At 54.3% G+C, this 14,556-nt stretch overlaps 1 protein-coding gene across 1 annotated transcript; it reads left to right on the top strand.

The window, feature by feature from the left end:
* The first annotated feature begins 385 nt into the window (after positions 1–385).
* Positions 386–9,987, top strand: ASL (argininosuccinate lyase). Its single transcript, XM_065924762.1, has 17 exons — positions 386–465; positions 669–723; positions 3,855–4,049; positions 4,381–4,464; positions 4,732–4,788; positions 4,894–4,991; positions 6,148–6,225; positions 6,338–6,415; positions 6,790–6,842; positions 7,202–7,264; positions 7,511–7,625; positions 7,766–7,850; positions 7,948–8,007; positions 8,241–8,324; positions 9,339–9,419; positions 9,569–9,675; positions 9,782–9,987. The coding sequence occupies exons 2-17, from the start codon at positions 712–714 to the stop codon at positions 9,924–9,926; spliced, it is 1,395 nt and encodes a 464-aa protein (XP_065780834.1). The 5' UTR covers positions 386–465; positions 669–711; the 3' UTR covers positions 9,927–9,987.
* Positions 9,988–14,556: the final 4,569 nt, after the last annotated feature.

The raw sequence follows: 14,556 nt of genomic DNA, 5'->3' as shown, positions 1-14,556 counted from the left end.
ATTTCTTATGCTCATTTCTTTTTCTTCAGTGTCTAACAAACTGTACCTACCACATAGGAGGTGCTGAGTACGAGTCTGTTGAATGAATGAAAAATTGGGCGTGGCTTTTCACCTTCCACGTCCAGTGAGCCCGCCAGGCGCGGCCCAGAGTCTTTACCTCTAGCCCTATCCAGATCTCCCCCCAGGGCCCGGAACAGTCTGCAGCCTAGAGCACCGTCGCCCAGGCCCCACCCTCCCAGTCCCTTACGCTCTCGCTGGGGCCGCTCAGCCCAAATCCGCTCCGGAGACGGTTCCGCCCACAACCAGGATTGGAGGGAGGAGGCAACGCCCACCTGGCGGGGCCGCCTGGGATTGGTGAGTCCGCCGATGGGGGCGGGGACAGCGCCGGGCCGCTGTTGACGATTTCCCAGCCAGAAAAGCCCAGCCCAGTGGCTGGGCAAGAGACTCGCGGCGCGCCTGGGCGGCGTTAAGTGTGCGGCGGCCGGACTGGCCGGACGGGCGGGAGCTGAGGACGCAGACGACCCGGGAGAGCGCGCTGGGCGCTGCCCACGTCCGCCTCCTCCACCGACTGCCCTCCGCCAGGCGCGGTGCCCCAACCCGGTGCCGGATCCGCCCGGGAGACCCCGCCCGGTGGCCTAGGAGGTCGTCAGTCCCGCCTTGTTTTTTAGACGCGGAGGACCTAGGCTCCCGGAGGACAAGGAACCGCCCAACATGGCATCGGAGGTGAGAGGGCCCTCGGGGGCGCCCGTCCTCCAAGCCTCCAAATGGGGACGAGGGGCGCCCTGGGAGCCAGCCGGGGCGTGACCTGCGCCTGCCGCCCTGGGGTACTGTCCTCTTTGGCTGCAGGCAATGGGTACCCCCTGGCGCACCTGCCAGAGCCCGGAAGAGAATTTTGTCCCGTCTTCCCGGTGTCCCCACCGCCATCTGCTCTCCCCCGTCCCTCAGCCCTCCCCAGCCCGTGTGGCAAACCCACCAACGCGCACTCCTGCGGAAAGCGGCTCTGACCTCACCTGACCTGACAGCGCTCTGGGCCTGGCGGGGAAAGGTGCCTCCCACTCACTCAGCCTCCCCATGTCTTCATTGCTTTCTTCCCTCCCACTCACCCCTCCCCCCGCCCCACCCCTCCCGTCCTGCGCCCCTCCCCAGCCTTAGCAGCTGTCCCCGCGCAGCCGAGGCCACAGCACTCTTGTGTTTGTTAAGAGCCAGGAGGCAGGGAATTGTGTGCCCTGTGACTCCGGTCCCACTGGCCTCTCCCCCTCAGAGCCAGAGGACTCCTGGGTTCTCTCCCTGACCGAGTGGCAGGAGTCTGGGGCCCAGATCCCTTTCCTTGGGCCTCGATTTACCTGGCTGATGGGGAGAATATTAGCTGTCTGCCTCCTCTGTGAGGTACCGGTTGGTGAGGTCATTGCTTTGAAACTTTCAGGTAAAAGGGGCTGTTTGCTTGATGCTGAGAAGGGAACCCTGGGCCTAGGAAGCGCAAGGTGTGGGTTCCAGACCCCTCTGGCACTCATTAGCTGGCTAGTCACTTCCTCTGTGGGCCTCAGTTTGTTTACTGAATAAATGGGTTAAGACTGTCTGCCCTGCTAGCTTCTGGGTCATGGCAGAGGGCCTGTGGCAGGGCCTGGGCTTTGCAGCCAAACAGACTTGGTTTCTGAAGCAGTCACTCAACTGCCCTGAGCATATTTCCTCATTTGTAAAATAGGGATAACTTCATAGAGGGTATAATGGCATCTGGAAATGCCTAGCACAGGTTCAAGCAATAGTAGGTGTTAATAAACTGTGGCTAATGACATTAAGAGGGATAACACTGGTATTTCTTGTGTGTTCTAAATTTACTATTGCTGGGAATTCCCTGGCAGTCCAGTGGTTAGGACTCCCAGCTTTCACTGCTGAGGGCTAGGGTTCAATCCCTGGTTGAGGGAACTAAGATCCTACTAGCTGCATGCATGGCAAAATTAAAAATAATAACAATAGCTGTTGCTCTCTCATCTCAGCCAACCAACATCCCTGCCCCCTCACCCTTCACATCCTTCTGGCCCAACTGTGCCCTGGTTCACAGCAGTGCCCTCTCCTGCCACCTCACCCCTCCCCCAGTGTACAGGTGGTGGCATCTCTCTCTGACATCCCCCTGGAGTCCTTTTACGCCTGCCAGCAGAGTAGGAGCTTGGCCCCAAGCTCCACTGCAGAATGGGCTGCCTTCAGGAGACCAGGGCGCTGGACGACCTCTGCTTGCCCCAGGCTGTCCTGTGGGTTGGCACTAATTGGTTTGGCTGCAGACCCAGTTGTTAAATAGCTGTTATTACTAACAACCCATGAAGGGAGTCCAGGGGCCTGCTGGGGAGGGGATGCCAGGTGACACCTAGCTGAAGGGCAGCCTGGCTCTGCATCCTGAATGGCTGGCCGAGGCCCTCAGGCCCCAGTGGTGAGGACTGGGGCCCCACGTGGTGCTTTGCTGGAAATCTGGGCTTGGCCGGGCAGCATGAGGGCAAGGGGCGGGTCCAGCTCACAGGGAGGGCAGAGACTGCATCTGCAGGGCAGAGTCCTCTGGCAGCTGATGTTGCTGGGCACTGAAGCGTCAGCTCCCAGCCTGGGGTGGTCGTGGAGGGTCCAGGGGGACATGCAGAGAACAGGAGTGGAGCTAAGGCACACCCTAACCCCTGGTAGTCCTCGGCCCCTCCCTCAGTAATATCTAGAATTTACTGAGTACCAGGCACTGTGCTGTGTATGCAATTAGCTTAATCTAATTGAATACTCACAACAACCCCACTAGATAAATACTATTATTATTCCTATTGTGTAGAAGTCTGGGACATTGCAGGGGGACAGAGGAGAACATATGTCCTCAGTGGCCACTGTAAACTACCCCCCCCCAACAGAAAAGATGCCAGTGAAGTAACATGCCCCCTTCCACCCCAGACCACTCTGCTCCCATCCTTGGCAAACTGGGGTGTGCCCCTCAGGGGTTCTGCACCCTCTCCCCGATCTGTCCCATGTCCTGGCCTACGCCCTCTGCCCCATCCCTCTACCCTTGACTCCTAGGACTCAGGTCAGCCAGTGACCTCCTATAAGGCCAGTGATAATGGGTGTATTGGGGGTACCCTCCAGAGGTAAGATGGGGGTTGGGACCTTAGGTCTCTCCCCAGGCATGGGAGGGAGATACAGTTCACTGGGGACTGATGGGGCCCCTTGGGTGCTTCCTTACCTGTCCCTGCAGTGAATGTTCAGAACAGCAGAACCAGCCGAGAGGCACTGGTGGAGTGAGTGTGGGGTTTAGAGCAGGGCTCTGACTTCCGGCTGCAGGGCTGCGGTCCTGGCTCTGCCATGCTCAGCAAGGACAAATTACAGAGCTTCTCTGGGCCTCAGTTTTCCCTCTCTGTAGGAGGACAGGATGGGTACCCACTTGGCATGGTTGTGGTTGGTGTGTGCCAAGCAACGAGAACGGTGCCTGGTACACAGTGAGAATGTGATGTATGTTACCTGGTATAATTGTCACTGTCCCTGATACATCAGAGCTGGATTCTAGAGTGACTTCTCACTTTGGTCACTGGCAGTCAGGGTCCCAGAAGTTTGGCTGTGGTCTCAGGGTGCCTGCCACCATCTCCCCAGAGCAGTGCACCATGATGGGAAAGAACCCTAACTTCAGTGTCCAGTCAGGTTCCCACATTCACCCCCTGAGTGACTCTGGGCAAGTTCCTGACCCTCTCTGAGCCTCAGTTTCCTTATCTGTCCAGTGAGAATAACCCTGCCCACTAGCTCCCACTGCCATCAGACTGGGTAACTCTCCTGAGGGCTCTTTGTGGGAGGCATTGTTCTCAAGGCAGGAGGAGATTAATCGCTTCTGCCCTTCTGGCCAGAGCGGGAAGCTATGGGGTGGCCGGTTTGTCGGCTCAGTGGACCCCATCATGGAGAAGTTCAACTCATCCATCACGTACGACCGGCACCTCTGGGAGGTGGACGTGCAAGGCAGCAAAGCCTACAGCCGGGGCCTGGAGAAGGCGGGGCTCCTCACCAAAGCCGAGATGGACCAGATACTCCATGGCCTGGACAAGGTACTCTCCACACCCCCAGGCCCACCCCAGAGCACACCCCTCACCCCTTGCCATGGACCCAGGCTTTCACCAAATCCCTGAGTACAGGCTGCAGTAACATCCTGAGATGACAGGCTAGGGATCTCCGCTGGTAGTGATCAGGTGCCTAGAGAGGTGCCCTTCAACCACGTGCAGCGCTGACCGTCTCTCTTCATCCCTCAATGCCCCTGTGCTCCTGTGGCTCCTGAGAAAGGTGTTCTGGACCTGAGATGTTCCCAAGGGAGGAGTGCTGCCAGGACTCAGCTGCCGATGCCCACCCTCCTGACCCACTGTGTTGCTGCCATCTCTGCAGGTAGCTGAGGAGTGGGCTCAGGGCACCTTCAAACTAAACCCCAATGATGAGGACATCCATACGGCCAATGAGCGACGTCTGAAGGTGCGACACCCACTGTCTCATCCCCTACCCCTCCCCCTCTGCCTTGCCTGGGACCACTTGGAGCATAAACACCACCATTCTGTTCACTTCATCACTTGGACCTCAGAGCAGGAGGCATCAGCAGAGATGGCAGAGACTGGGCAGATCTCGGGGACCCCAGGACAGGGAGGGAGGGTCACAGGCCAGGGAGGAAGTGCAGCTGCCTGGGCTAACCCCACTGGGCTGTGAACAGGCAGACCTCAACTGCATGCCTCCCTCCACCCCCAGGAGCTCATTGGTGAAACCGCGGGGAAGCTGCACACGGGACGAAGTCGGAATGACCAGGTGCCGCCACCTCCCTGACCCCCCACCCGGGGCCTTCCCAACCTTGGGGTTCCAGGGAACAGAATTAGGGCTGAGTCCCTGAGTGCCAGCTCCTCCTCCCCACAGGTGGTCACTGACCTCAGGCTGTGGATGCGGCAGAATTGCTCCACGCTCTCAGCCCTCCTCTGCGAACTCATCAGAACCATGGTGGATCGGGCAGAGGCGTGAGTCCCAGGGTCACCAGGTGGCAGAGAGGGCCAGGAGGGCAGCCAAGGTCTCTGCTCCCCCCAGATGGGCAGCCCGAATGCCAGACCTAAGTGGTGGGGGTGAAGAAGGCAGGGGGGCCAGGCTCTGGGTTACTGGGAGCCCCAGAACTCCTGGGCCAAGTGAGGCAGAGCAGCCAGCAGAGGGCCATTTCTTTCAGCATCGCCTACCCCGAGCTGGCCCAGCTCAACAGGCAGGAGAGCTCACCCTTTGTGGATTCACAGGCTGGAGGCTAAGGCACCAGGCAGATGCCCTGAAGTCTGAGGAAGGGGCTGGCTTGCTGGGGCGCCAGAGAGTCCCTTCTCAGCTGCCTGCACCTCAGGTCCCCTGTCTCTGCCCAGCAAGGCAGGCAAAGGACAGAGCTGAGGGCTGCCTCCCACTGACCTCATCCCAAAGCTGACATGACTGCTGAGAAGAGTCTACTTGTGTCAGAAACGGGGTGGAGCCTTCCTTGTCCCAACTCCCGGTGACCCTGGTTTCACTGACTTCACAACTAGGGGAAAATAAGGGCCCAGAAATGTCATCCTATGGGAGACAGGTGTCGGGAGAACAGGGAGTGACTGCTGATGAGTGAGGGTTTCTTTCTTGGGGTGATGGTACACTTTAAGTGGGTGATTGGTATATTAGCTATATCTCAATAAAGTCGTTAGTTTTAACAAACCAGAACCATCACCCACAGCACCTCTGCTACTGTGCAGCCTACAATAATGTGCTCCCAGCTTTTCTGGGCTCCTCCAGGGCTCCTCTCATGCTCACAGACTCAGCCTCTCACTGCCAGTGGTGCTGGCCATGCACCTTCCTCCCTGCCCTGGCCCCTGCCCAGACCTGCTGCCAAGGTGCAGAGGCGGGAGCTGAAGGTGTGATCTACATCTGGTCCTACACTCACCGCCTGGAGGCCCTATAGCCACGACCCAGCACACTGCCTGCTTCCCAACCTTCGCTGACACCATGTTTGTCTTCGGGAGGTCACCTGGTCCCTCGAACAGGCAGATCCTTGGCGAGCCTGCCCTGCTATTCCCGAGAGGGGCCAGGCCTGCAGGGTCCCAAGTGTGACAGGCAGGCCTCACTTGAATCTTGAGAGCCCCTCAGACACCCTGTCCTTGCTCTTCCCCGCAGGGAACGTGATGTCCTCTTCCCAGGGTACACACACCTGCAAAGGGCTCAGCCCATCCGCTGGAGCCACTGGATCCTGAGGTCAGAGGGGTCATGATGGAGATGCGTGATGGAGGATGTGATGAGGGGGTGTGGCAGAGGGGAGGGGCCAGGCGAGGCTACCCTGACCCTCTGGCCTCGTGGCCTTCCACAGCCATGCCGTGGCTCTGACCAGAGACTCTGAAAGGCTGCTGGAGGTGCGGAAGCGGATCAATGTCCTGCCCCTGGGGAGGTGAGCAGGGTCCAGTGCTCTGAGGGTGGGGTGGGGTTCCCGCCACCTAGTTAGCATAGTCCTAGGGGTTCAGCAGAAGAGGAGGAGCCAGGAAGGACAGAAGCAGACAGGAAGCCAGGCGATCAGCCTCCCTGTCCAGGGTGGGAAGGGGACCTCAGCTCTAAGATGAGGACAACAAGTACGTCAGAGAAAAGCCAGGGCTCTCTGGAGAGCCAGCCAGCTTTGTTTCCCCACCTGAGGGGACAGGTGTCTGGCTCCCAAGCTGACCAGGCTCTGGCCCTGGCAACCAGCACTCAGTATGCATGTGCATGTGTGTATGGCCAGGGCCCGCCTGCGGGAGTGCTGGTCACTCAGTACCCCACCCCACTCTGCAGTGGGGCGATTGCAGGCAACCCCCTGGGTGTGGACCGGGAGCTGCTCCGAGCAGGTGAGGCACCCTGCCCCTCCTTTCCCGGGAGACAACCCTCAGCACCTGCCAGGTCACACAGACACACACCAGGAGAGGGCAGGGGTCTGGGTGAGGCTCTGGTTTGTTTCTGCGGACATGAGGCTACAGAGGCCTTGGGAGGCCATGCTGGGGGCGTGTGGCGCTGGGGAGACTCAGGACTCCCACCTCCCTCCTGGAGCCTGTACAAGAGACCTCCCCAACTCCTGCCCCTCCCTACTCTGCCTCCCTGGGAAGGGGTCCAGGGGGAGGTGGCTGGACAACCTGGTTCAGGGAAGGGAGAAGGCCCCTCCCAGCCCTCCAGCCCAGACCTATTGCCTTCCCTTTCCCACCTCACTCAGAACTGGACTTTGAGGCCATCACTCTCAACAGCATGGATGCCACCAGTGAGCGAGACTTTGTGGGTGAGTCCTAGAAGCCAAGCAGGAGATGCGGGTTCAATCCCTAGGTCGGGAAGACTCCCTGGAGGAGGAAATGGCAATCCACTCCAGTATTCTTACCTGGGAAATCCCATGGACAGAGGAGCCTTCTGGGCTGCAGTCCATGCTTCCTGCCACCCCCATATGGCCCAACTGGAGCCTCTCCGGGCTGGGTGAGCAGCAAGACAGGCCTGCTGAGCAGACAGCTTGCTCTCCCTTTTCTCTCACAAGCCGAGTTCCTGTTCTGGGCTTCACTGTGCATGACCCACCTCAGCAGGATGGCTGAGGATCTCATCCTCTATGGCACCAAGGAATTCAGCTTCGTGCAGCTCTCAGATGCCTACAGGTGAGGCTGTGCCTGCCCTCACCCAGCTCTGCACCGCTTGCAAGGCTGGCTTCCTCCCTACCCCCACCCCGGGCAGAGCTGCCCAGCACACCAGCCAAGTGGCGCGGGAGCCCCTTCAGCCCCAACATCTCTGTCTCCAGCACCGGAAGCAGCCTGATGCCCCAGAAGAAAAACCCAGATAGCCTGGAGCTGATCCGGAGCAAGGCGGGGCGAGTGTTTGGGCGGGTGAGCCAGGCAGGGAAGGGGGCATGGCCTCAGCACTGACCCGAAGGTCCAGAGGGAACTTCCCGGACAGGCTCCGAAGTCCTCCCTCTCCCCACAGTGTGCTGGGCTCCTGATGACACTCAAGGGACTTCCGAGCACCTACAACAAGGACTTACAGGTTTGGGACCCACCTGTTCTACCTCACACACTAGTTCTCGGGGTCCTGGCTCATCCGGGCAGGGGCACCACAGAATGGCACCTCTCATTGTGTACACCCAGCCCTTGACCACCCTGAGAGCTCTCCCTCAGTGCGGGGTGTATGAGGTGCTGTGTGTTCCCAGTGGGAGGCAGTGGGGTGCCTCCGTGGGGACCCAGCTCCTGGGCCCTGACTTCCTGCCACGTGTCTCCCAGGAGGACAAGGAAGCCGTGTTTGAAGTGTCCGACACCATGAGTGCCGTCCTCCAAGTGGCCACTGGCGTCATCTCTACCTTGCAGGCAAGACACACCTCTTCTCCCCGAGGCGCTTAAACTTGCGGGTGGTATGCCAGGAGGGTGATCTTGAGAGAAGGCAGGGGTGGGTGGGTTCGGAAGACATGGGGCAGAGGGAGGGGGTATGTGTTTGGTCCTACCCTGGGAACAGGGAAGAGACACACTTAAGCTGCTGCAGGAGAATGGAAGTGGGTTAGATCCAAGGAGCCCCCTCAACTGACCCGACCAGATTTCTTTTTTAACCACTTACTATGGGAGAATTCAATCTACAACAGTGGAGAGAATGTATGATGCCCCTTGGGCTTCCCCAATGGCGCAGCAGTAAAAGAATCCGCCTGCCAATGCAGGAGACCTGGCTTCGATCCCTGGGTTGGGAAGATCACCTGGAGGAGGAAATGGCAACCTGCTCCAGTATTCTTGCCTGGGAAATCCCATGGACAGGGGAGCCTGGCAGGCTACAGTCCAAAGGGTCACAAAGAGTTGGATATGACTGAACATGCACACATGCACACACCCCTACATAGTAACAGCATTCCGCTTAAACAACAATCAGCTCATGGCCATTCTCCATTCAACTATCTTTACCCACTACCTCATCCACCGTTATTTTTAAGCAAATCCCCCTCATATGATTTCATTTCTAAATATAGTTCAGGGTATGTCTCTAAAGTAGTGGTTCTCAAAGTGTGGTCCCCGGACCAGCAGTATCAGCATCACCTGAGAACTTGACAGACCTACGATCCTAGGCCCCCTGCAGACCCGCTGAATCACAGGCTCTGGGATAGGCCACACAATCTATAGTCTAATCAATCCTCCAGGTGATTCTGATGCATTCTAAAGATCAGCTAACACTTATCAATAGTTAGGAAATGGTGGCTCAAGCAGAGAGCAGGACAGGGTGGGTGAGACGGGGTCTGCCCAAGGCAGGGGACATCCTGACTGAGCAGGATGGGCCTGGAGCAGGCAGTTCTAGAACCCAGGGTCCCTGGCTTCACTGCTGGCCTGGCCTGCTGTCCCCAGATTCACCGTGAGAACATGGGACGGGCTCTGAGTCCTGACATGCTGGCCACTGACCTCGCCTACTACCTGGTCCGCAAAGGGGTGAGTGTGGGGCAGCCAGGGTGGAGGGGCCAGGGGACAGGGATGTTTCCCAGGCCGGGGTTGGGGGGGCCATGGGGGTGCCAGCACCGCAACAGAACAAGGGGTGGAGAAAGTTGCGTCAGCACCGCCCTCCTACCCGGCTCTCCCAGATGCCATTCCGCCAGGCCCACGAGGCCTCCGGGAAAGCCGTGTTCATGGCCGAGACCAAGGGGGTCGCCCTCAATCAGCTGTCACTGCAGGAGCTGCAGACCATCAGGTGCGCCCCCTTTCCTGTCTTTCCCCCATCTGCTGGGAGGCAAGCCCAGGCCCCCTGAGACTGGGTTGGCCGAGAGGTCCTGGACCACCTCCTCCTTCCCCCCCAGCCCCCTGTTCTCGGGAGACGTGAACCACGTGTGGGACTACGGACACAGCGTGGAGCAGTACCAGGCCCTGGGGGGCACCGCGCGCTCCAGTGTCGACTGGCAGATCGGCCAACTGCGAGCTCTCCTCCGGGCACAACAGGCCTAAAGCCCTCCCCACGCCTCTCCCAAATAAAGTGGGCCCTAGAGGAGGCTGTGTGTGTTTCCTGCCCAGCCTGTCTTGGTGGTGAGCTCTGGCGGGTGGGGGTCTGTTGAGAGCACAGTAGAGGCCATCAGGGAGGTAGAAGAACCGGGTGATATAAATTGAGTCACGCATGCGGAAGGCCCAACGGGTCTCACCGGCTCCTCCTCCGCCCTGCGCAGTCCCCGCCCCCACCGCCCTCCACCCCCCCCCCCCCCCCCCCGCGCAGGCCCCGCCCCCGTCACCAGAGGGCCTCGCAGTGATTTCCAGCCTTGGGTGTCTAGGCAGCACAGGCCTTGGATCCGTGGTGCGACCTGATGGACTTGGCTCACCCATTCAGCCCCTGTCCATCCCCCTTCCTTCTGGGGCCCTCCCTAGGCTCCCCTGCTCCCATTCTCCTCTGGGTTAACCAGCCCTTCCCTGGACCATCAGGCGGCACTGCAGGGTGTCCTGTACCTTCTTGAAGGGAATGCGCTATCTGGTAGCAAAGTCAGTCATCCGGATAGTGAGTGATGCTTGGCGCCAGGTGAGCCCCATGCATGGGTAAAGACGACGCTTTCTCCACCCTGGAGAGTAATGTACAAATTCACAAGCACTGACCTTGAGGTGAGGCCCACAGACAGGTGGTGCCCGAGGGGTCTGCCCATGCTGTGGTCAAGTGAAATGATGGTCACGCTGAGGCTGCAAAGAGCCTGAGATGAGGTCTGGCACGTGGTCAGTGTTGAATAACAGCGGTCCCCAGAGCCAGCAGAGATGCAGAGACCTCTTCTTTAATACACAAATCTCACCAAAATCCTGATAATAAAACATAAATTTCAGACATTTCTTAACAACAAAGATAAGCTAAACACAAAGTATGAATAAGTCCTCCAAGTGAGTCTGGGAGCAACGAAAGGATTTTGTAAATTAAAGAACAAAAACCCTGGCACTGGGGGACACTACACCAAATTCCCAAAAGGGTCAAAGCTATGGGTCACAGCATCTTCTAGAGCAGTGTTTCTCAAAGCCGGGGTTCCTGACTATTATCATCATCAACTTCAAACTTGTTAAAAATCAAATTTTCAGTCCCCACCAAGACCTGTTGTTCTTCAGTCGCTAAGTTGTGTCTCTTTTATGACGCCATGGACTGTAGCCTGCCAGGCTCTTCTGTCCATGAGATTTCCCAGGCAAGAATACTGGAATGGGTTGCCATTTCCTTCTGCAGAGGATCTTCCTGACCCAGGGATTGAACTCACGTCTCCTGCTTGGCAGGAAAGTCTTTACCACTGAGTCACCTGAGAAATCCCCAGCAAGACCTACTGAATCATTCTGGGTGGGGTCCAGAAATCTGTTTTAACAAGTGCTTCAGGTAATCCTGATGTGTGCTCAGGTTTGAGAGGCACTGATCAGAGAATGAGATGGCTGGATGGCATCACCGACTCGATGGACATGAATTTGAGTAAACTCTGAGAGTTGGTGATGGACAGGGAGGCCTGGCATGCTGCGATTCATGGGGTCGAAAAGAGTCGGACAGACTGAGCAACTGAACTGACTGACTGACTGACTGATCTTAATCTTGTTACACAAAGCTGCTGCAGACCAGCAACATCCTCACCCAGGGCCTGCCCTGATCTGCTGATTCAGAATCTGCAGTTTAACAAACTACTCAGGTGACTCCTGTGCACACTTAAGCGTCAGAAATGCTGATCTGTGGATAAACAAGAAGGATTTATTTTATAGTACAGGAAACTATATTTGGTAACTCGTCATATCCTATAATGGGCTTCCCAGGTGGCTCAGTGGTAAAGAATCCACCTGCCAGTGTAGGAGATGTGGGTTTGATCCCTGGGTTGAGAAAATACTCTGGAAGAGGACATGGCAACTCACTCAAGTATTCTTGCCTGGAGAATCCCATGGATAGAGGAGCCTGGTGGGCTACAGTCCATGGGGCCACAAAGAGTCAGACACAACTGAGCGACTGCTTCCACTGTCATACTGTTATTTATTTATTTTTATTGACATATGGCACAGTGGTAAAGGATCCACCTGCCAATGCAGGAGATGCCAGTTTGATCCCAAGGAGGGGAAGATCCCTTGGAGGAAGAAATGTCAACCCACTCCAGTATTCTTGCCTGGGAAATCCCATGGACAGAGGAGCCTGGAAGGTTACAGTCCATGGTGTCGCAGAATCAGACATGACTTAGCAACTAAACAAAAATAGTTGAATTCAACTATTTTGTGTTAGTGTTGTGTTAATTTTGTGTTAATAGTTGTGTATACTTTGTGTACAGCAAAATGACTACATCTATATATACAACATATATATACATTCCTTTTCATAATATTTTCCATTATGATTTATCACTGTATATTGAATATAGTTCCCCATGCTATACAGTAGGACTTTATTGTTTTATTGATTCTACATATACCAGTTTGCATCTGCTAATCCCAAATTCTCAACCCAAACCTCTCCTACCCACTTTCCCCTTGGCAGCCACCAATCTATTGTCTATGTTCCTGATTCTGTTTCTGTTTCATAGACAGATTCATTTGCATTGTCATATCTTTTGACTGACCTTTCTGCTTTTTTATAAGGACCCTTGTGATTACATTAGAACCACCTGAATAAACCAAGATAATCTTGTCTCAATATCCTTAACTTAATCACATCTTCACTTTTTATCATGTTAAGTACCAGGGATTATTAATCAGCTTACTACATTCTGTCTGGCTCTCAAAGATTTATGTCTGTCCCACATGCAATGTGCATTCACTCCATCCCAAGATCCCCCAAAGTCTCAACTCATTACAGCATCAGCTCAAGTTCAAAATTTCATCTAAATCTCATCAGCTCAGAAGTCCCATATCTCATCATTTAAAATGGATCTGAATGAGATTTTGAGTATGATCCATCCTGGGGCAAAATTCCTCCCTATCCATGATCCTGTGATTGTGGTGATGAATAAATGAGTTCATACATAAGAATTCAAGAAATAAGAGGACTTCTGTGGTGGTTCAGTGGTTAAGAATCTGCCTTCCAATGAAGGGGATGTGGGTTTGATCTTTAGCCAGGGAAGTAAGATCCCACATGCCCCAGGGCAACTACTGAGCCACAACTACTGAGCCCATGTGCTGCAACAAAAGATTCTCACGTACCTCAATGAAGATCATACATGCCACAATTAAGACCCAAGGCGATCAAATATATATTGAAAAAAATAGCCTTTTAAAAAATTCTAGAAATAAATTATCTGCTACTAAAATATGCTGTTTCCCAAAACAGGAACAGGATAATGGTTACAGACATTTCATTTAAAAAAGACAAAAGGGAATTCCCTGGTGCTGCAGTAGCTAAGACTCTGCGCTCCCAATGCAGGGGACCCAGGCACAATCCCTGTTCAGGGAACTAGATCCTAAATGCTTCTACTAAAAGACCTGCATGCTTCAATAAGATCTAAGATTCTGCATGTTGCAACTAAGACTTGGTACAGCCAAATAAGTAAATAAATATATAGTTTTTAAAAGTCTCTGGGCTTTTCTTCAGGAAGGGAGGACAAAATAAGCTTATGGGTTTGCCAATCTAATGTTCTGCTAATCTTGAAAAATACTGATTCTGATGAATTTTGGTATGAAGCAGAATTATAGTTAAACACATTTAACTTAAAAACATTGAGAGGCAAAATATCATTTATTACATAATCTATATAAAACATCCAGATTAGCTAAATCTGGAGAAAAAAAATAAATTAGTGGTGGCTTAGGGCTGACTGGGAGGGGCAGAAGGATAGATAACTAAAAGGCACACAGGGTTTCTTTTTGAGGTGATGAAAATATTCTGAAATTGGTCATAATGATGGTCACACATATACATGAATCTACTAAAGTCCATTCAATTATATGCTTTAAATGAAGGAATTATGTATGTGAATTATATCTCAATAAAATCAAATTAAAGACATTATAAATCAACTATGCCACAATAAAAATTTTTAACAAACTGTTTAAAAAATAAACCCTATGATGCTCTTTGCTGAATCTACCATGAGAAGACTATTTTCAGCAACTGAACTGTCGACATTCCAGAAAACATCGACATCACTCTGGAGGGACACACTGTCTTTGTGAAGGGCCCCAGAGAGATCCTGCAGACTGACAACAGCAGGATAGAACCCAGCCTCCTGGGAAGGAATAGGAAGGGACTCGGGTTAACAGTGGAACAGAGAGGAACCAGTTCCAGTTCACGCAGTCTCTAGCCCAACACAGCATGTGATCAAGGGTGTTCCACTGGGCTTCCATCACAAGACAATGTCTGTGTATGCTCACTTCCCCATTCAAGCCCTTATTCTGGAGAGCAGGTCTTGATGAAATCTGAAATTTCTTAGATGAAAAATCTGCAGGGCTCATATGAGGCCAGGGATTGCTTATTGGGTATCTCATGCCCTGAAAGTGATTTGCATTGACCTTAAATCAGATTCATCTGCTTTGATCCAACAAGCCACACAGTTAAAAAATCAGGATATCAAGGACTTTCCTGGTGGTCCAGGCTAAGACTCCATGCTCCCAATACAGGGGGCCCAGGTTTTATCCCTGGTCAGGGAACTAGATCCCACATGCC

Source organism: Muntiacus reevesi, chromosome 2, assembly GCF_963930625.1.
Source record: "Muntiacus reevesi chromosome 2, mMunRee1.1, whole genome shotgun sequence".
NCBI classification, from domain to species: Eukaryota; Metazoa; Chordata; class Mammalia; order Artiodactyla; family Cervidae; genus Muntiacus; species Muntiacus reevesi.
This window is presented reverse-complemented; position numbering and strand designations above follow the sequence as displayed.